Here is a 23,185-nt window from a genome sequence, read left to right as displayed (position 1 = left end):
GACCACCACTTAATGATGATGTTTTTCCTTAACCTTACCAAGTTGAAAACCTCTGGAATACAATCAAGAGGAAGATAGATGATCACAAACCATCAAACCAACCTGAACTGCTTAAATTTTTGCACCAGGAGTGGCATAAATTTATTCAAAAGCAGTGTGTAAGACTGGTGGAGGAGAACATGCCAAGATGCATGAAAACTGTGATTGAGAACCAGGTTTATTCCACCATATATTGATTTCTGAACTCCTAAAACTTTATGAATATGAATCTGTTTTCTTTGCAATATTTGAGGTCTGAAAGCTCTGCTTTCTTTTTAGTTATTTCAGCCGTTTCTCATTTTCTGCAAATAACTGCTCTAAATGACAATATTTTTATTTACGGGAGAATTTGGGAGAAATGTTGTCCGTAGTTTATAGTATAAAACTACAATGTTCATTTTACTCAAATACATACCTATAAATAGCAAAATTCTAATTCAGACTGATTCAGAAACTGAGGTGATCTCTTATTTTTTTTCCCAGAGCTGTACATTTATTAGGTTAAACTAAGTGTATACTGTAGACTAATAAAGCACCAAAATGTTAACTTATACTGCACATTGATAACTTTTTTTTATAATAGTGTATAATAACACTGTATGGGGTTGTTTTATTACTTCCACCCCTACTGATACAACATGAACCCTGTGCACATCTAAGCATTTTAACACAAATACTACACTGACACGCCAAAAGACATAGGGTAGCAACTGCAAAGAGCTCCTGCAGAGCAGCCTAAATCTCACCATCACACACACACATACACACACACATACAGATACACAGCTACATAGTATCTTGCCTCCGCACTAGGGCACTGAGAGATTTGGTGGAGCTTAAAATAAACCGTGAACATGGCAGACACACTGCACACTACTCACAAAGACCCATACACACACATATTACACACACTTCACGCAGAGTCCTCCAACCACTACTCCCATCTGTCCTCTCTTTACCTTTCCTGTATTCTTTCTCCTCTCTCCCTCTCTCTCTGTCTCTCCTTGAATTCCTCACATTGCTGGTGGACAGAATTCTCCTCCCTTCACCAACCCCTCTCAAGCTGTCCCGCACTATCTCTCCTGTCTGTCTTCATACCTCGCTCTCTCTCTCTCCCTCTCTCTCTCTCTCTCAACAGCCCACTCTGATTGAAACCAGGCTCTGCTGCAGCCAACCCACCCCCGCGTTCTTATAACAAGGCTAACAAGGAACACACACACACACACACTAAAACACATATATTTCTATATATTTGTATGCACACACACACAGCAGTCAGCAGAGTGTGACCTCGGTTTGCCGAGGTTCTGCGGTCAGGCTTGTGTGTGTGTGTGCTGAGCATGAGAGTTTGCCTTTCTGACCGCGGGCTCTCTTCTCCAGCGGTCACCCTGTTCTGTTTCAGAGGGCAAAATCACAAAACTGCCTTCATTCAGCTAGAATGACAGAAACTGAGAACAGAGAGAGAGAGAGAGAGATGGCCATGAGATAGCTCAGTCCTTTGGAGTTCTGGCAATGACCACCACAGCCCGATAAGAACACAACCAGACACACAAAACGCATGATAATGAGTTTCCTGTAATTAAATGCTATTACTACATTAATGATGGCTGAAATGGTTTAACAATATGTGCATACGGCTTTTACACAGCCATTAGTGTTGTTTGGGCTATCAAACACATACCACACCCATCTCCCCCTCTCTCTTTCTTTCTTTCTTTCTTTCTTTCTCTCCCTTCCTCTCTCTCATTCTCTCTTATTTATAGGTCTGTATGTTTAGCACTGCAACGTGTGATCCATCATACAAGGAAAACCAGGGCAATCACATACATATTAACTAAAAGAGTTGCATTTCAAAAGTGCAAGCACTGCAGAAACACTCCATCACAACACTGCTCAACAGTCCAACACTTGTTGTCTCTCTCTCTCTCTCTCGCTTTCTTTCTCTCTCTCACACACAAACTCAAAGTGAGAGAGGAATCTGAGTGACCTCTAACAATAAAAAAGCCTGAAAGAACACAATCCGACAGTCACCATGACACCAAGGCATCCCATAATAATCCGTTAACACTCCAAAGAGGCTTATGCAGGGAGAGAGAGAGAGAGACAGACAGAAAGGGGGAGAGAGAGAGACTCGTAGAGAATGTGAGAGAGAGTGTGTGCGAGAGCAAGCAAAAGAGAGAGAGAGAGACCAGAAGCAAGAGAGAAAGCACGAGAGAGCAAGCTAAAGTGAGAAAGTATGCACACAAGAGAGTGTGAGAAATAAAGAGAGAGGGAGTAAGACAAAGAAAAAGCAAAAAAAAAGTGAGAGGCAAGAGTAAGAGAGAGAGAGAGAGAGAGAGAGAAAGAGCGAGAGACATACAGAGAGAGAGCATATAAGATTGAGCATAAAGCAGTGTACATAAGAAAAACCACAGAAAGAGAGGGAGAGAGAGAGAATACATGTACACAAAAATAGATTGAGAGAAACCAACTGAGTGAGAGACAAAGAGAGAAGGAGTAAACCCAAAGAGAGTGAGAAAAAGAAAGGGTGAGAGATTGAAAGAGCACAAGAGAGCAAGAAAGAGTGAGAGAGAGTAAGGAAACATAAAGAGAAAGGATTGAAATATATAGGAAAAAAGGTGAAGAGGAAGAAGAGAGACAGGGACAGAGAGAACACATGACAAAGAGAGAGACACAGAGAGAGGGAGAGAGAGAGAGAGAGAGAGAGAGGAAGAGAGAGAGAGAGGAGAGAAAGGAAAAAATAAAGATAAAGGGTTAAAATGTATAAGAAAAAAGGTAAAGAGGGAGAAGAGAGACAGGGACAGAGAGAGTATAGGACAAATTGAGCAAGAGAAAGCAACCAAGTGAGGACAGGAAAGAGCTAGAGAAAGCAAAAGAAAGAGAGAACAACAGCACAAAACAAAGAGAGAAATAGAAAAAAAACAAGTGAACACAGGAAAGAGCTGGAGAAAGTGAAAGAAAGAGAGAACAACAGCACAAGACAAAGAGAGAAATAGAAAAAATACAAGTGAGCACAGAAAAGAGCTGGAGAAAGCAAAAGAAAGAGAGACCAACAGCACAAGACAAAGAGAGAAATAGAAAGAAAACAAGTGAACACAGGAAAGAGCTAGAGAAAGTGAAAGAAAGAGAGAACAACAGCACAAGACAAAGAGAGAAATAGAAAAAATACAAGTGAGCACAGAAAAGAGCTGGAGAAAGCAAAAGAAAGAGAGACCAACAGCACAAGACAAAGAGAGAAATAGAAAGAAACCAAGTAAGAAAGGAAAGAGCTGGAGAAACTGAGAAAGAGAAAGAGAGAGAAAGAAAGATTGAAAGAACACAAGAGAAAGAGAGAAAGGTAGCATGTCTTGGGCTTTTGTTTGTTTAATGCATTACTGGGTCAGCATTCCAGTCTCCTTTGGCAGTCTGGACGCTGCCGCACTGCCAGAACCACAACACGGCTGGATCTAAAAGCAGGCAGAACCGCCAGCGCTCACCACCTCACTCGTGTCTAATATAATTCATTACTAAGTGCAAACACAGCTCTGCTGTTTGATCTTAAGCAAAGCACTTATCTCTGAAAAAAAGAAGAAAATATTTAACAGCTGGCTTTAGCCAAGACAACTACATACTTTTTCCAAATATAACACTATCTTAGATCAGGCTGCTGGATGGGAAACAGCTGTAGCCTGGAGACGAGGGGTATTAGGAACAGGCGGCACCTTCTTAAACACACACACACACACACCCTTTAATGAGCGCACAAGCTCATCCTTGTGTTCAGAGGTAATCCGCACCACTGTCTGCTATAGATCTACCCAAACAGCCTGAGGCTAGAAACTCCAGAGCGTCTTCTCATCTCTCGATCTGGGTCAGAGAGGGCCAAACGACATGAGTGTAGTGCTCATATCACCTGAAAAGAAGGCAACTCGGTGTGTACACACACACGAATACACTCAAACACACACACAGTCCTTTTCCACCTACGTGGAATGGGCTCTTTTCTGGTTCGCGCACCTAATTTTGAACTGTTCTGCACATTTCCACCAACAAAAATAGCTTCTGGAACCTGAAAAGATTGTTCCCAGGTTAAACTAAGAGAATAGTAGCCACTGTGTAACTCTCTCTCTGTTGATGATGCATTCTGTGATATATCCCTGGTTTCACTAAAACTGGTGCAAACACAGACAGGAACTTTGGGCAAAAAAGGCAATATATTATTAAGAATTTTAAGAAAAGCCTAACCTATCAAATCTCACAGCAGACTGGATAGATATAGAAAAAAACTCTGGAAAAAGCCCACTGTCATCTTTATGACCATTTGATTCATTTGAGAATGACCATAATTGACCCTTGGACCAGATTTTGAGCTCCATTGATTTTATGGTAGGCCTGCTTTACTGAAATTGTGTAGGACAACATCTGGGAATTGACATAAATTAGTGTACGCAATTAGTGTACAGCAGTGCCCTAATGAACATGGACTAAATACGAGTATTCTGCTTATGATGGTAGCTACATATTGCTATCCGCCTCACAGCATACTACAAACATGAGGGGGAATCAGAATGGGACTGCTCAGAATTATTTTTTTACCTAAATCCTATGTTTATGTGACGATTATATGAATACCCACATTTATTTGTGATTGGATCATAATGTACACAACGTAAAAAAAAAAAAAATACTGCATGATACGCGTGTGCCATATCGTATCATACACAATAATATTGCGAATATTTTTCTCCATTCTTGCTGTTTTAAGCAAAAGAAAAATGCACACTGTTTTCGTTTCCTATTATATACCTACTAAAGAAGAATTATATCGGTACAGTATTATTTATTTTACTTTAATCCTGGATATATGGAGATATTTGGAGTGCATTATTAGTATCATGACATTCTGGATCATTTACATCTGTTAGAAATCTGATACAATTCTTGTATTTTTTTAATATCTCAGTTAGGGGTGTTCCATATCATATCATATGCAATAATAAAATTTAAGTTTTATTTTGTTGCAGTAGTGTATTTTTATTCAATGTTTGGTCATATTGTCAGGAGTATCGTTATCATGTAATACCACGAAATATCATGGTATCATTTCAGGGCCATATCGCCCACCCCTGCTGCATGACAATGTTTTTTTTTTTTTGGTGATGGGGATGGCATAAATAAAGAACCATTTCACCAAGTAAAGAACCACAGAATAATTCAAATGGTTCTTTGTTTTATATAAAACCACTGCCTTTATAAAATCCCAATTAGGTCAAATTTAGTATTTTATCAACAACAGTCAAGGTAATATTTTTTCAAGGTAATATTTACAATAATGACAAACTAAACCACACTCTCATGATGTATTTCAGAACCTCCTCACATCTTCATGTCACATCATTATGTCTTTACAATGTGTCTCTTTAAAATCCAAGAAATATTGCAAAAGATGTTTTTTAGATGCAAGTTTTTCCATGTTCCTGGTCCTATTAAGCAGGTAGCAATAGGGAACTCAAAATTTGACAAATTCTCAGAAGCAGACCTCTTTTTAAATGGTTTTATTTTATTTATAACCATAGAATGTTCTGGCATATGCTTTAATATAATTTCTGATATATAGTGCTAAAAGAACAGCTACATTAAATGAATCAGTTCTTCTATTGAGTTCCATAGTACTTGACCATCTACAGTCTTTTTTTTTTATATAATCCACACATCTACCCCAGTGCACTGTATGGTATCATGCACTCTGACACACCTGCCAATAGTAAGTGAGTGCTACTCAAGGTGAGATAAGATGCTTTTTAAATCCTGAAAATCCTCCTACGTACATCTCATTCTTTTTATTTATCCATCTCTTTCTCTTTCTCTCTCTCTCAAACACACAGGCTCGGCCACACAGACTTCATTACTCTACATCGATCTGACAAAACAAAGACCCTGGGAGCATCGATCACTGTGTGTGTGTGTGTGTGTGTGTGTGTGTGAGTGTGCGCTCATGGGTGGGTTTGAGTGTGTATGATAGGGTTTTGCAGTATGAAAAGGCCTGAACAAAAGCCGCTGCATACAGTCTTGTTGTTGTAGTTTCAGCTGCTGTGTCCTCTGTAGTTTAATACAGCACTCCTTTCCACACAACTCTTAATTATGCATGGCTCTTCCTGCTAGCAATTAAATAATTAAGGAGGTGTGCTCTGGGTTTGTCGGCCTGCTCTATTCTGTTTTACAGTCTGGAGTCTTTTACAATAGGATTTATCTCATAGAATCAGTAAACTGAAGCCTGGAAGTCTGTAGAATAACAACAGGACTGACACAGTGGAAACTAATGAAGATAATGTTGTGCATGATTATGCATCAATCCTTTAGATATTTCTGCAAGAATTTTACCTAAAACCTAATTAAATGTGTAGCATTGGATCATTTTCTTCAGTAAATAAACGACTAGGTTTAATATTATTGCCTTATTTGTTTAATTTGGTTCTCCTTGTCCATGTTAAGTATTTGCATACAACATCTGATGCTTTATGTCACATTTATGCAGAAATATAAACAATTCTAAAGGAATCACCATAATACACAGCTCTAGAAAAAATGAAGAGACCACTTCAGTTTCTGAATCAGTTTCTCTGGTTTTGCTATTTATAGGTATATGTTTGAGTAAAATGAACATTATTGTTTATTTCTATAAACTACAGACAACATTTCTCCCAAATTCCAAGTACAAATAGTCATTTAGAGCATTTATTTACAGAAAATGAGAAATGGCTGAAATAACAAAAAACAAAGATACAGAGCTTTCAGACCTCAAATAATGCAAAGAAAACAAATTCATATTCATAAAGTTTTAAGATTTCAGAAATATTTGGTGGAATAATCCTGTTTTTAATCACAGTTTTCATGCATCTTGGCATGTTCTCCTCCACCACGCTTACACACTGCTTTTGTAGAATATTATGCCACTCCTGGTGCAAAAATGCAAGCAGTTCAGTTTGGTTTGATGGCTTTTGATCATCCATCTTTCTCTTGATTATATTCCAGAGGTTTTCAATTTGGTAAAATCAAAGAAACTTTTAAGTGGTCTCTTATTTTTTTTCCAGAGCTGTATATGTCAACTACAGTCTTTTATCTGTTGAAAAAAATACAAAACTGTGTTAAATGGCACAAACACCTGACCTGACAAGCATAACTCCCAAAGAATCTACCCCAAATGAGTTCTTGTTCGTCTCACTGTTTTTTTTCACAGGGTTTTCTATTCTCGTCAAAGTGTCACTTTAAATTCAGAAATATCTTAGAACACAACACTACACAATCCTGCTCATATGTCGCCTGATGCATCGTATCGTATCATTTCAAGGGTGAGCTGTGTCACTATGGACCAGTGAGCTAGGAAACGTAATACAAACCAACAGAATCACGTTTCACCTCCTCCTCCCACCAACTATCAAGATTTTAGGTTAAATGGACTCTATGTACATCTGAACAAGGTTTCTTTGACTAGTAACAATAGTGGAAAACATTTTGAACCATTTTATAAAGGATTTTAAAACATATCATAAACCATTTAACTGGCCAAAGATCCACTTAAATATCTGATGTATAGAATCACCGCCCTTACTAAATAACACTTGGAAGGACTACTTTTTTAACCAATTAAAATGTTCATTTAAGCCCATATGTCATCACACTCATAACTACTTCATTAGTCATCATTAAAATCAGTTTAATAGGGCCCAAAACAGAACCTTGTGGGACTCTGTCCCAATTTCAGATTTCCTACTAGAGCATTTACATTACATTTTTTTAAACGGTTATCCACACTCACAAATTTCTCCTTTTTTTTGCATACACTGAAAGTGTTTCCTAGTGAAGACAAAGTGATTCTACTACAGCACTGTTCCAAAGAAGCATTTTTAGGACCTTCAATTAAGGAGAGTGTAATAACTGCTTATTATATATTTGAGGGCAACCAAGGCACAATTACATGAGCACAAGAACTAGAGAAGCCACCAAATGGTGCATCACTCTCTGGAATAGTCATGACTTTACTAACCAGCCCTTAACTGTCTGTAAGACTGTATTAGTGCTTCTAAATTTCAGTAGTGAGTAATTAAATAGTAACGCTAGTGTGTGAAGGTGTAAGTGTTGATCAATTTGATTTGGAAACTGTTGATTTATATATATGTGTGTAGTTTCCTATTGATACTGCATTTACCAGCCCTAACCTAGATAGGAAACTCTAAAACTCGACTCTATGAGCTTGCAGACTTCCATATTTCAGCATGTTTTAAAGGAAATGCGCCTAGAGAACTTTTTAAGCACTGTGTTACATTAGAGCTAATCCTTCATTCCAGTAAGAGCTTTTGTCAGTCAATTATTACAGTTACTAAGTAGAGCAACTATGCACAAAGAACATAACTCACAATCAGCCGTGCACTAAAGCGCAGACTTCAAAAAAGACAATTACACATTTGTTCATTCAGTCAAAACATGTTAATTAGGGGCTGGACTTAGGAGTTCATATTAACATTTAAAAAACGAGCAGAACAAAGACAACAAAGTTCCCAGAATATCCACTACTGTTTTTTTTTTTTTATCCTCTCCAATACTCGCATGCATACAGCCGTGTACACAGCAACACATACGCACTGTAGTCTGTGTTCCCGTAAACCATCCTTTAATTCCGGTTCAGTCAGCCCATAGAGGATCACTGAACCGAGCGCTGATGACCTCAGCGTCGCGATCTGATTGGGCAGTCTCTCTGGCCGACAGTGCCTGTGTCCCAGGCAAATAGAAAAAGAGCCTCTGTTTCGCTCTCTCTCGCTCTTTCTCTCCCCCTCTCTCTCTTTCTCTCTCTCTCTCTCTCGTTTTGTGAAGGCACATTAGCGCTTGTTTTGCTCGTTTATGAAAACAGTGGAGCTTGAAGTCCCCTTCCGCGTCCTCTGATCGGAAGTGATCAAACACGTACCTCAGGAACAGTTCATTTCACTCTCGCTCATGTGTGCACAAGTACAGTCGCGAGTGCAGCGTGTGTGTGTGTTCCCGGCAATGATGTAATCACCTTTCACCCACCACATCTCCTTCTGATCGCATTCTCTCTTTCACTCCCCACAGATCAAACGAGCCCGCGAGAGCTCCGTCAACGCATGAGAGATAACACACACACACGCGCGCACAAAAAAAGCTACAAGCAAATACTATATAAGAATCGGGTGTTTTTTAACTTTTCCCGAGAAGAAAAGAAGAATATCAAAGCACATGACAAACCTGTATGTTACAAGAGTTTTAGAACTCTGGTGCTGCCTTGCGTGCCAACACAGAACAAAAACATAAAAACATAGCTTGAAAAAAAAGCTTGCTACTAAAAAAAAACATGTAAAGTATTACAAATAATTAAAGTGGTGATTCACTAGTTCTAAGTTCTCCAACTGCTGCCAGAAATGGATCAATGCAAGTGGATCAACACATAGAACTGAAGCAAAAAAAATGTGGAACATCTGGAAAAGCCTCAAAAGAAGCACAGCTTTAAAAGACTAATTAAAGGTTCTATGTCCTATTGATTAAGCTGGAATATGGAAGTCATAACACAGTAAGACATATAAAAGGTTTTCTCTCAATATCCCATGTGTCTCAAAAATAGCAAATTTACCAGTTTTTCTAACTTGTACTAGAATAGAATTGGTGTAAAATATTAAATTTTAAATCTTTCTATTTGCCTAATTCTCAAAAAAAGGAAGTTTTGACACACTGTCATGTCAAAAATAGAAAAATGAAATAAAGAAAAACTGTAGATACAGTAGATACATTAATACCTCCATCTAACATCCGCCAATTGTACTATTGTAAAAAATGTCAACCATTTCTTTAAACTTCCACCTCCTGCACGTTGACTTCACCATTCAAGTACAATGCATTTCTATTTACAATAAACACAATGAAAACATATATGTATGAGCATATAAACGTATATTATATAAGAACAGTTTTAGTTTTATAACTGTTTAAAGTGTTTTTAAAGGTTTACTTAAGTTGTTTTGTGATTTAATGATGTATGGCGAGGCGTACTGTGCTAGGTTTTTGGATGACAACAATAATAATATGTTACCTAGAGTGCACACAGCATCAACAGGAAAATAATAACAGTGAGTGTAAAGAACCCTTTAAAGATTATGGACAGTTCTGTCCCATTTTCTTCTTCCATTTACATTATACTGATATATTTTTTTGTCAATTTTCTGCCAGATATTACACACCTAAAACTTGAAGATTTATATACAAGCACTGCATAAAAAGGTTTCATGTGAAGCATTACTACAAATTCAAATTGTAATTGTAATAGAAATTATTTTTAAAAATGTAAGTAAATCTGCAACTTTAAAAATATAACGAACAACAATCATACTTTCCTAAACTAAATTTTAAAATTAGTATTTTCCTGAATACATATTAACCATTTCATGACCTCCAAACCTTTAGTTTTGTTTCGGTTGTCTAGTTTTCTATGTCTATGTTTAAACATGCAGAATTTGGGGTTGATTCCTGTTACTGATCTTTTTTTTGTTTTGTTTTCTTCTTAACATCTGTCTGCTGAAAGTGATTGTTTCTCAGCACTGTTTTAAAGAATGATTTCTTTAGCCTTCAATTTAAGGGAGTGTAATAGCTGCTCATTATAACCATGAGGGGGCAACTGTGGCACAATTACAGTGGCATGCGGAAACAGCCCCTACTTTCAGAAGAGCAGAGTACCAGAGAAGCCACCAAATGGTTCATCACTCTCTGAATGACCATGCCTTCACTTAGCAGCCCTTGAAGAATCCTCTGTGTGCGAGACTGTATGCGTGCTTTGTAAGCAGATTCTCGCACAGTTTGTCACACTGACTGTACCTCCTCCTTTCTTTCCCACTCAAAAGAAAAGAGAAAGAAAGGTATTGGGGGAGTGGGGGGAGAGAGAGGTGAAAGTTTTCATCCTCGAGTCATTTGCTTAAAAAAGGAGGTGATGAATGAGTGTTAGCGAAACAAAACATCCTCCTCATGTTAGACAAGAGCCTCCTGCTAATCCACATACAGGGGTCAATCCCCCCCCCCCAGGCACGGAGAGAAAGAGAGAGGGACGAATAAGAAGAATGAGGTGATTTGGCCTCCATTAGCCAAAAAAAGGGACTGTTAATAATAGTATTAACAGTGACTCAACATCAGTCTGAATGAAAAAGGGATGAGAATGCTAATAAAATAAGAGCTTTAGTCAGTACGCATGTGAAGGAGGAGGGGGGGGGGTCACAGCGGGTCAGCTTTCAGTTCTGAGGAACACAGGAAACTAATGTGTGAGTCAACGCTGATTTCTAGTAACTCCTTTTTGTGGGGAAGATACAACTTACAAACAGCATTCTTACCGTACATGCACAACACACACACACACACACACACACACACACACACACACAGTCATACACACTAGGATGAGAACTGGAAATTCCCCTCAGGCTGTGAAATCTAGACTCCCAGTGTGAAATCTAAAGCTGAGGTTGTCTCTTTTGTTTTAATTGCTTCAGGTCAGTGTGTGTGTCTGTGTGTAGGAGTGTAGAATATGTTTGTGTGTGTGTGTGTGTGTGTGTGTGTGTGTATGAGCTATCTATCTGTGTATTCCCACAGCACAGAGGAGAACGCCCAGTAGCAGCTTCTAAATCATTCTTCTGCTTATACTACAGTCTGTGAGGAGCCTCAGAATAAGTAATGGGAGTTTAATAAATAAATAAATAAACAAATAAACCAACAAAAGTGAGCTGTGTGCAATCTCACACACAGGACAAAATATATTAATAACAGACCTTTTTACAGTGGCAGTTTTTAAATTGTAGGTCGTGCTTTTGGCCACGTTCTCATAGCAGTATAACTATGTTCTCTTCGTATTTTCACAGAAATTGAATATATGTAAGTCCAGATTCACCACAAAGACTAAAGATTATCTTTTATTTTTCTGAATTAAGTGTATGTAAGTCAAAAATCACAAACTGGTACTGGTGTTTTATTCATAATTGTAAATGGCTGTAATACAGCATGTTTTTATTTGTAGTTTTAAAGCATATAAAGAGCTACAACAGTTGAAGCTAGCTAAAAGCTAAAGTACAATCTACACACAGTGGTATTAGCCGGATGTGGTTGATGTAAATTTCTTTTCAGTTCTTTTTAGTTAATGATATTTATTTATCTGCTTATATGTTTATATTTATGTCAGAAAGCTCCTTTGCCTCAAACATTACTGAATTTTATTAAATGAACTGTGTTTCGCTGACTGTTAAAACTTGGCTTTCCTACTGGGTATTGGCTCATTGCTAATAAACAATAGATATGGGTAAAAAGTCTACAGTTTCATTTTTAAAAAAGCAAATAAGGTTGCAATTGTAGCAAAAAAACTTAAATAATATTTAAATGGAACATGTATTGCATGTATTCTGATGTTTATACCCACAGACAAAATAAGTAGTAGCGCCAGATAGCACATTTAAATCCTGTAACAAATAATAGCAATTTTTTTTCTTCTGCTGCTCTAATCTAGGGCTGTTTGAGGGAACTTCCAGCAGCCTGTTCCTGCTGTAAACTGAAAGGGGGGATGTTTCATGAGCCATTGTTCTCAGAGAGACAGTATTCTTTGTGAGTGAATATGATAGAAGGCATCACAGGTCACATCTAACTGCTGAATCCACACATCTGTGTGTGTCTCCATCCTGCTGACGTCAGCTCCTCTGGATCTTTGTACTGTGATTAGGCCTAACAGACCATATGGATGAGACCAGGAGGGGGAGGGGTGCTGGGTGCATGTTATTGATCGCCTGCATGGATATGGGCTGCTCTAATCGATGCTATCGATTACAGGATGTTTCATCCCTGTGTGAAACCCGCCGGCACTTTTCAAACCGCAAATATTTCACAATAAACAGACGCTGCTTCTAAACAAGGACCACCAGTATTTGGAGCTCTCTTGGCTACTCTCCCTTTAACACCACAGAGCACCCCCCACCACCCTTCACACTCCTTAAACACAAACCTCTCACTTTAACCCTACCCCCCTCTCTGCTTTTCACACAAACACACTCTCTCTCACTCAAAAAAAACAACCCCCCTCCCCCACAGGCACACATTTCCCACTGGCATCTAGTGGAGAAGCAGCTTGAAAGACAGACTCCTGCAATAATCCTCCGCGGCTGTCTTGCTGGAGCTCACCGTTTGTGATGTTGGACTGTGGGAGTGTTAGAACTCTTCAGAATGAGGCAATTAAGAGGTTGAGAAAGGGTACAGTCTTTGGGCTTTGTCTGAAACTGTGCCCCATTTATTAAAGGGCGCTAGTTTTGAATGATTGTTAATTATGTTCTCTTTGAAAGGTCCTGTTTACACCTTACAATAACCCCCTGAAGTCAACCATTTGGCTGGCTGCATAATAAAAAGTGATTTTATTTAATAACTTTGGAATCACTTGGTCTAGAGACTTGCTGTAACGTGTATTTAAGATGCAAGATAATAAAAATGTCAAATCAAAATGATGATGATGGAATATTGTTTTTATTTGTAGGGATACACGATGGTATTGGAATTATATTGCTATTGGCAGATAAAATTCAGTGGAATCTGCTGATATATAATCTAGATATTTAAAACTCATACTTGCTGATATATTTTTAGTTTATGCTAGAAAAGGACCAAGTGGGCCAAAGCTGACCATGTTGCTTTATATTGTCAGCTTATTTTTAATCACTTTTAGTTTAAATATTAGTTTCTATTAGTTTCAATAGATCTACTGTTTTATTTAACCTTTTTTGTTCAAAAAAAAGATTTAAAGCTGTGAACAGTCTATGTAAGGAACAGTTAGCTAAAAAACATTGAACCAAAACATGTAAAATCATTTATCAAGAGATTCCTTTCATTTTGTTGTTAGCAAACAGTTGTCTGAAAGCTAAAATGCAAGCTATATAAAAGTTACATTTATTTCTAACATGTTTCTAAAGGTGCCTAGTCTCAATGTAAGTTCTAAATGTGAATATCAGCAACAGCCATCTGTGCTGTTTTTTATTTGCTACTCAGTCCACAAAGCTAACAAGAACTGTGAAAATTATCTCTCCAAATGGGAGTCTGGTATTATTAAGAGCTTAGAAAACTGCTAAATCAGTGGTGCTGGTTATTATGGTTATTATACAACACACCTTTATACAAAGCCACACGGTGGCTGAGGGTGACCAGGAGAAATCAAGAACCAAACCTTGTTCTTCTGCCTGATTCACAAGATCTCAACTACTATTCTCAAAATTATAAACTGACAATCGATGTCATTTCCTTGTGCTATTTACACATCTTTAAATCAGACATGATGTCAGTACAAAGTGGGTGTAGTCCACTAAGAATATGATGCTAGGGGATGTTACAATACAGTGCATCACATCACATTCTATTACACTGTAATGTGATTCACATGTTAGAACCAGGAATCCAGGATCTAATTTCTTTTTTTTTTTTACAAACTAATATGCTTATAATAAAATAAAACAAGCTCTTTTAAAAAGAAAGCACTCTTAACACCCTTAAGATGAGCAACTAAAACAAGACTCAAGAATCAAGCTCAAACTACTGAAGCCACCCCATTGAACGAAACCCAGAGCTAACTACACTAGATCACATACATCCTGTGTGCTATTTCAGGCTAGATTTGAGACAGGATTTAATTGATTCACTAACCCTCTGGGGTTAACGAACTCGCCGGCCATTTCAGTGTTTCTATTAATATCTCTGCAGTAATAAAGCACAGAAATATGGTTCAATTTTCTGTATTTATAGATTCTGCCCTTTCAACTGCAGCTTATCACAAGATTGCATGAGACTCACATGTGGGGTTACGAGGCTATATAGAGATTGATGTATCCATCGTTTTCCAGTGGCTGATTATTTGCTTCAGTATAGAAACAATATTAAAATGGAAGGCTGTGTTTAAAGGTACTCCACAATTCTACTATAAAGTAAGTGCTTATTGATTTGGTGAGTGTCTGTTGGTGAGTTTTACAAAAAATATACACAAAAGACACGCAAATTTACCAATTATAAGAGGTAGACAAGAGGTAGGTTACAAACATACAAATTCACCTGTTAGACACTTCTGTCAAGCAGAAGACTAGTTTGTTAATGGTGCTCTATTATAAATATTATTAATAGAAACACTGGAAAACATTAAAGTTGATGCACCACCGCGTATTTGTGGACAACAGCGTTTTCTTTCTTTTTTTTTTTTTCTCATCCAGCATTTTCAGCATTTTTGGTATCAGATCAAAACACAATCCAGCCAAAAAACAAGCTAATTGGATCAGAACACACTCCAGGCAAAAACAAGCTTCAGTTTGGCTTTTAAATGCATATATTGGAAAGATCTAGGTATGGAAGCAACTGTAACAACAACAAGTGCATTCAGGGCCGTTCTGTAGTGCTTCTGAGTAGGGAACAATGATAAGCACACCATGTCAAAACATCAGCCTTGTGTAAATTATATATTTGAAATGACATCTGCTTTTACCTTTGAGCAGAGCCTGTCCCTCTGCGATGACATCACTGACGATCACGCTGTACTCTTGCTGGGTGAAGCCTGGCTGGCACAGCATGGCTCCACTTCCCTGCACCACCACCTGCCAAAACAGCAAAACACATGGCTTAATCACTGCCAGAAACTAGCATTGATAAACAATAGCCTATAACTCGTCCAAGATCATACGATCCCCCTCTGTATGCAGAAGGTCAGGTGATTAATCAATGGACACAGCTACTGTAGCTTATCACTCTAGAGGACGAAAACAATGTACGATTATTCTCTCACTGTGTAAAACAAAGCACAGCAGGATTAGCCCTCATCACAGCAAAGCCCCGCATCAGTTCTGTTCCTGACCTCTGAAGACCACCGAGAGTCTATTTCAGGGGGTAGCACCAGTGGATGGCGGCCCACTGATTTGGACAAAATGATTATTAATAACCTTCACTCTGCTTTTTACATTATTCAGAGTGTCTCCTGAGTGTTGTGCTCCCTGAAGGCCTGCCGCTCTCTCGTCAACCCACCCCCGAACCCCCCGTTCCCCCCCCCCCGGCACTGAAGCATCTGTTGTTTTGGAGTGGGTGTAATTAGACTGATGAGGTCAGAAGGGCGAGACATTAGGCAAGCCGAGCTGACCGTCGAACACACGGTCTGGCTTTAGAGACCAGGTCTGGAGGAGTGCTTAATGTACACACACACACACACACATCTGTTTTTATACCCAGTGAGGACATGAGATCATTAGTTTGTCCCATATGTATTATATACAGTTGTGGTCAAAAGTTTACATACACTTGTAAAAAAACATAATGTTATGGCTGTCTTGAGTTTTCAATAAGTTCTACAACTCTTATTTTTCTGTGATAGAGTGATCGGAACACATACATGTTTGTCACAAAAAACAGTCATAAAATTTGGTTCTTTCATAAATTTATTATGGGTCTGCTGAAAATGTCACCAAATCTGCTGGGTCAAAAATATACATACAGCAACATTAGTATTTGGTTACATGTCCCTTGGCCATTTTCACGGCAACTAGGCGCTTTTGGTAGCCATCCACAAGCTCCTGGCAAGCTTCAGGTCGAATGTTTGACCACTCTTCTTGACAGAATTGGTGCAGTTCAGCTAAATGTGATGGTTTTCTTGCATGAATCCGTTTCTTTAGCACTGTCCACATGTTCTCAATGGGGTTTAAGTCAGGACTTTGGGAAGGCCATTCTAAAACCTTAATTCTAGCCTGGTTTAGCCATTCCTTTACCACTTTTGATGTGTGTTTTGGGTCATTGTCTTGTTGGAACACCCAACTGCGCCCAAGACCCAACCTTCGGGCTGATGGTTTTAAGTTTTCCTGCAGAATTTGGAGGTAATCCTCCTTCTTCATTATCCCATTTACTTTCTGCAAAGAACCAGTTCCACTGGCAGCAAAACATCCCCAGAGCATAATACTACCACCACCATGCTTGACAGTAGGCATGGTGTTCCTGGGATTAAAGGCCTCACCTTTTCTCCTCCAAACATATTGCTGGGTGTTGTGGCCAAACAGCTCAATTTTTGTTTCGTCTGACCAGAGAACTTTCCTCCAGAAGGTTTTATCTTTGTCCATGTGATCAGCAGCAAACTTCAGCCGAGTCTTAAGGTGCCTTTTCTGGAGCAAGGGCTTCTTTCTTGCACGGCAGCCTCTCAGTCCATGGCGATGTAAAACACGCTTGACTGTGGAGACTGACACCTGTGTTCCATTAGCTTCCAAATCCTTGCAGACCTGCTTCTTGGTGATTCTTGGTTGACTCTTGACCATCCTGACCAATCTCCTCTCGGCAGCATGTGATAGCTTGCGTTTTCTTCCTGATCGTGGCAGTGACACAACTGTTCCATGCACTTTATACTTGCGTATAATTGTCTGCACAGTTGCTCTTGGGACCTGTAGCTGCTTTGAAATGGCTCCAAGTGACTTCCCTGACTTGTTCAAGTCAATAATTCGCTTTTTCAGATCCACACTGAGTTCCTTTGACTTTCCCATTGTAGCTTTTGTAGCTGAGTCTAATCACTGGGTCAAATGAGCCCTATTTAAATGGGCTCATGAGAAGTCAACAGCTGTAGTCAATCAGAATCACTTACAAGAAGTGAAGAGGCCATAACATGAAGCTAATTTGATTGACACAACTCGCTACATCACCAAAATTGACAAATTTTGTTGCTGTATGTATATTTTTGACCCAGCAGATTTGGTGACATTTTCAGCAGACCCATAATAAATTTATGAAAGAACCAAATTTTATGACTGTTTTTTGTGACAAACATGTATGTGTTCCGATCACTCTATCACAGAAAAATAAGAGTTGTAGAACTTATTGAAAACTCAAGACAGCCATAACATTGTTTTTTTTACAAGTGTATGTAAACTTTTGACCACAACTGTACATGTAACTGATTATACATAATAATAATTATCTAAATATAACAACATTACAAACCCTGGGAAAGGGTAGAAAGAAACATATAAAACCTCTTGGCTTTGGCTTTTGTAAAAAAAAAAGTGCCCCTAGGGCTTACTTAAGACCTGTGTGTGTTTGTGTGTGTTTATGTCCAGTAGAAGTACTAATTAAATCAATATTTGATTTTACATGACCCTTTTCCAACCTCACGCTATCCCCTAGAATTAGCCACTTTTGCTGCTGTACCTTTAAGAATCCTACATGCACGGTTCCTGAGCTCTGTTCTCATTGGCTGCCCTTCCTTAAGCCTCATTCAAACAGCAGACCTTATAACTCCAGTGTAAATGGACAAGACTAAACTGGTGTAGGCTGTACTGCATATGAGAATAGATTTAAACAAGTAGTTTGATTGGAATGAATTCAAAATGGAGCTGTTTTTAAAGTCTAGTTTCACTATACAGACTGCATGGGCTGGATTAACAGTGATGCATTTTTAAACTTGAATGACTTCATCTACATATAGAGAACATATAAACTACATATACTACATACAGAATACATATAGACTACTTGTACTACATATTAAGAACATATAGACTGCATATACTACATATAGAGAACATTTAGATTACAAATACTACATATAAAGAAGTTGCCAGAGGGAATCTCAGTAGATATACATTTGCTTTTGTCAGGTGAAGAACGTTTTTATGTGGCAGTGATCCACATATTTTACACTTTTCCAAAACTGAAATACAAGCAGTATTTGTTTACTATAAAAGCTGAATGTAGGGTTAAAGGGGACTGCTTAGTATTTAATTAATTAATTTTGTAATTAAATGTAAAGGAAACTGTAGCTTGAGCAGCACTTTAAATGGTGCTGTCTGTTAACAAATTAAAAAAAAAAAAGTTGTTATGTAAGAACCCAAAAATCCTAATATTACAACATGGCCAGTCCTATCTTCAACAAACTAACTCTAAGAAAACTTGTTTTTCCTTAATATGAACCTATTAAGTTCTTTAAGCTCCTAATGTTGACCTACACCATACATATAAAAAAAAACACACATATAAAGTCCTCTCAACAGCTTTTATGCAACACCCCCCCCATACACACTCTTAACTTAACATGGGGGACACCCACCCATGTCCCCCGGTGTGGGTAAACGTGTAGGTTTGGCTAGCGAGGGGTGAATTAAAAGATCAAAGGCGGCCAGTATTGGGTTCCTGATGTCCGCTGTGAACTGGCCTCTTTGTTTCTGGAGAGAGATCAGAGGCAGAGAGGAGAAGACTGGCCTTGTTTGTTAATGAGACGGCCGATTCACCAAACATGTTAATTACTTGTTACCTCAAAGGGTGCTTGAGTGACCTGTTAACTCTCTCTGTTACAACGCAACCACCTGATAGACCCACTTGCTTTGATTTCCATCCGCATAATCATTAATAGCACCAGCCTGGTGACTGCAGGTGGTTGGACACTGCTTGTATCCCGCCTTTATTTTTCTATGACGTTGACAACTTGTCGTGCTCCATAACATCGTTCAGCGTGGAGCAGTGGCATCAGACCCTCTGCTGAATAAACGCATCAGAGAGTAAGTAAGTTGGTTTAGAAATCTGCTTTTAAACTGTAATGTCAGCAGTTGCTCAGCAGTGCGCTGTCACTGCATATCAAAAATCCGTGCAGATGGAGGGAAGGGGCCGAGATGGAGGCACACGCTCCGGCTCCTGCTGACACCGGGGTTTGGGGAGGAGGAAACAGGAGGGAAGCGAAGCGGGATGAAGAACTCGGAGACGAGCGGGGCATCAGAACTCGCCTCTCAAGCCTTTAATCGTGTTTCCTTTACGATCTCTATGTGGAGCAAGACACAAGGAGTCTCGATCCCCAGCAAGAGAGCATCATGGGTAACCAACCCCCAACATTGTCAAAAGCATGGGGCAGAGTGCTTTAAACAGGCATGAGGCAGAGTGTAGAGTAGTTACACACACTGAAAGAGGCATGTATTTCTATCTTTGTGGGGTATTATCGTTGACAGCCGCCTTAGTGTGTCTTAGTGGTGCCGTGTTTACCAACATAAACCATAACTGAGAAGTGAAAAGATACTACAAAATCGGGATTTGAGTGGTTCCATAGAATAACCATGTTTCATTTCATAAAGGACAATTTTTATAAATATTAGAATAGATATTACCATAGTCAAGCTTTAAATTACTGAATCAGTAAATTAGTTGTTCCTTGAAATCATGGTTCTATCAATTATCGATTGAGTTTATCGATGATCAACTTTTAAGATTATATACAATAAGATTATATACACATAAGATTAAATATCTTAATATACATCATCTGTCATTGACTGACAGTGTATTACATTAATTCATAAATTCTATTTAAGGGAAGAGATATCTATTGTGGGCATTATTTTCTGTGTTTTCCTTTTATACTGTTCATATTGACACCGAAATTATGTTGTATGGCCATACACAACTTTCATCACCACAATTAAAACGTTTTTTCTAAACCGTTAAACTATTTCCTGCATAGGGAAGAGCTTTTGGACAAAAAACCCTTTAGGCGTTCAAATATTTACTGAAGGGGATATGGTTTGATGATTTTAATGTATTCTTATACAGAACCACTGAAAAAACATTTTGAGTAGCCAGCTAGCTTAACCTCTGTAGGTTACCTCACAGCTGACCAGCAGCAGCCAGTTGACACTGAGAAGTAGCCTCTGAGACCCATGTTAAAAATTAATCTGAAATTTTGAAACCTTGCCTGTGGTAGCTACTGCTCTCTCCCCCCCTCTCCCTCTCCCTCTTTTTATCTCTTGGTCTGTATTACTTTCTCTCCATGTATCTGTCTTTCTCTCCTTATATTCCTCTCTCTCTCTCTTGAAATGTGGTTAAAATATGGTGGAATTAATATTTGTTACTGTTTCAACGTTAAAACAACACATTTAATGTTAAATGGTTGTGCAAAAGTTGAAATTTTAATGTTAAATCAACACAATGTCCTCAAACATCTGCTTTTTGAATTAGCGTTTTACATTTCAGCACATTTGGCACCAATTCATGTTCACATTCTATTAGTTTTACTATTAGTTGTTGTGTTTTTAGGATCAGATGTTCAGTAATCATATTGGAAGTGGTGGGTAACATTCTATATACTCAGCTTTACTACAGTGATGAGTTTACTGTTAACACTCTGTTTTTTTTAGTTTACTGTAGTAATTAAGGCTTTTTGTTTGTAGTTGTACAGTTCCTACTTCTCAGAGATGTTTAAAAAACAATAAAGACAATAAAAATACATGTTTTTTTTCTTTCATTTTTTATCATGAAATACAGTTTTTTGTTTTATCCTCTCCCATACAATTTTGAGAATCCAGAATGTGAGCTATGGTTTATTAAAGGTTGAACGTGCGTCGTTGAAACGTTGCCATATTACTATTAATTCACTTTTCAAAATCGACACCAAATCCAACGTTGATTCAACCACAATCTATCTATCTGTACAGTAATTAAGTCTTGTGTCTGTAGTGAGGCACGCCTCGCCTCTCTCTACACCCCCTCAGATCCTCTCTCAGCTCTGAGGAACATCTCTCACACTAACCAGCTCTTCACACACTCATAGAGACCCTCACCGACGGCCAGAACAATATTTAACACACACACACACTGTTAGCGCCTCTTCACTCGCTATTACACGGTTATATCCAGCGCTATGTTCTGATGATTCCTGCAGGACGGAGCTCCTGACTCCTCTCTAGCGCTATAGCCTTCACTACCTAACCTAACGTTAACTAACGCTTTCTGATCTGTCCCGTGCGACGGTGCTCCTCCACTACCACACTACAGCTCTATCTATCTATCTATCTATCTATCTATCTATCTATCTATCTATCTATCTATCTATTTATCTATCTATCTTCATCTGTGCTCCGTACCGAGGCGCCCCCCGCGGTGTGGACCCCCTGCGCTCGTGCCGTTAGCTCTAGCCGGCTAACTTTTAACGGAAAGCCGCGGATTGGAAATGCGCATCCATCGCTAACTGCCATCCCCCACCCCCAACCCCCCTCTAGCCCGGGACGGGTAACGTTACCGCGCTGCGCGTGCAGCGGGGCTCGCGACCGGCCAGCCGAGCGCGCGGGCATCTCGCTCCCACCGAAAACACGCTTTATTATCCAGCACGGAGTCCGTTTACAGATAAACACGCGCCTTTACAGCGCCGGTGTGGAGCCAGAACATCGCCCCGTGCGAGGACACATACACACACACACACACACACATACAGGCTAAGCTAGGAGAACACACTTTCCATCCAAACACAGCAACACAGAGAAATACACAGAGAAACCAACACACAAACGACGTGAACTCGCGCGGACCAGGCTCCGTTTCTGCGTATCTTACCTGCAGAGCGGCGAGGAGCGCCAGCAGCAGCACCGCACCTCCTCTCGGGTCCATGGTTTAAATTCCGCCCTCCGCGAACGAGCTGCTCTCGGTTAAAGGATGGCTATAGCGTTCCGTGCGGCTGCATACAGCGTCTCTTTCTCTCTCTCTCTCTCTCTCTCTCTCTCTCTCTCTCTCTCTATCCTCTCTCTGGCTCGCTGCTCGTGCTCTGCTGCTGGCGCCGCGGCTGCCTATCGTTCACCTCGGCACACGAGCGCGAGCTGCAGCCAGCGCCGCCTCTCTGTCTCCCCCTGGCGGCCGCGCGCGGACCTCTCTCTCTCTTTTTCTCTCTCTCTGGGTCTCTCTCTCTCTCTGCACTCCTCCACTCAGCAGGGGACCGGCCGAGCGAGCGAGCGAGCTAGTCTGCAGCGTCCGCGAGCCTCTCTCTCTCTTTCTCTCTCTCTCAGACTCAGCCGGAAGTCGTTGTGAGGAGGAATGACAGACGGCACCTCCCTCAGCGCAACAAAAGGAAAATCTTCTTTCTTTAACCCCACCCCAGTCCTCCTCCTCCTCTCTCCCCCCCCTCCTCCTTATTTTAATGCTTCCTAATCGTCTGGGAGATTTGCAGGCTCTGAAGTGGTAAATCGCCTCCAACACGTATGGGGGCTCTTCCAACTGCGGCAAGAATGTAGCTAACACAGCGCTGTGTGCTCTTCTCAGCACCTCACCCCATCTCACTGTACTGTACTGTACTCTAATACAGCTGTCCAAACAAGGGCTTGGCATCTGTACAACATGGCTG

General features: G+C 39.6%; 1 protein-coding gene across 1 annotated transcript in view; it reads right to left on the bottom strand.

The window, feature by feature from the left end:
• cdh2 (cadherin 2, type 1, N-cadherin (neuronal)) overlaps nt 1-22,857 on the bottom strand; it is a 60,991-nt gene extending 38,134 nt beyond the window's left edge. The window contains exons 1-2 of the mRNA XM_007233018.4: nt 22,405-22,857; nt 15,557-15,665 (exon numbers count right to left, since the gene is read on the bottom strand). Of these exons, the coding sequence (XP_007233080.3) occupies nt 15,557-15,665; nt 22,405-22,458 (163 nt within the window). The 5' untranslated portion in view covers nt 22,459-22,857. The remainder of the gene's footprint in view (nt 1-15,556; nt 15,666-22,404) is intronic.
• Between the last annotated feature and the right edge of the window lie 328 nt (nt 22,858-23,185).

The sequence above is a fragment of the Astyanax mexicanus genome, chromosome 1, assembly GCF_023375975.1.
Source record: "Astyanax mexicanus isolate ESR-SI-001 chromosome 1, AstMex3_surface, whole genome shotgun sequence".
Classification (NCBI taxonomy): Eukaryota; Metazoa; Chordata; class Actinopteri; order Characiformes; family Acestrorhamphidae; genus Astyanax; species Astyanax mexicanus.
The sequence above is the reverse complement of the archived record's forward strand: the minus strand, read 5'-3'. Positions and strand labels throughout refer to the sequence as shown.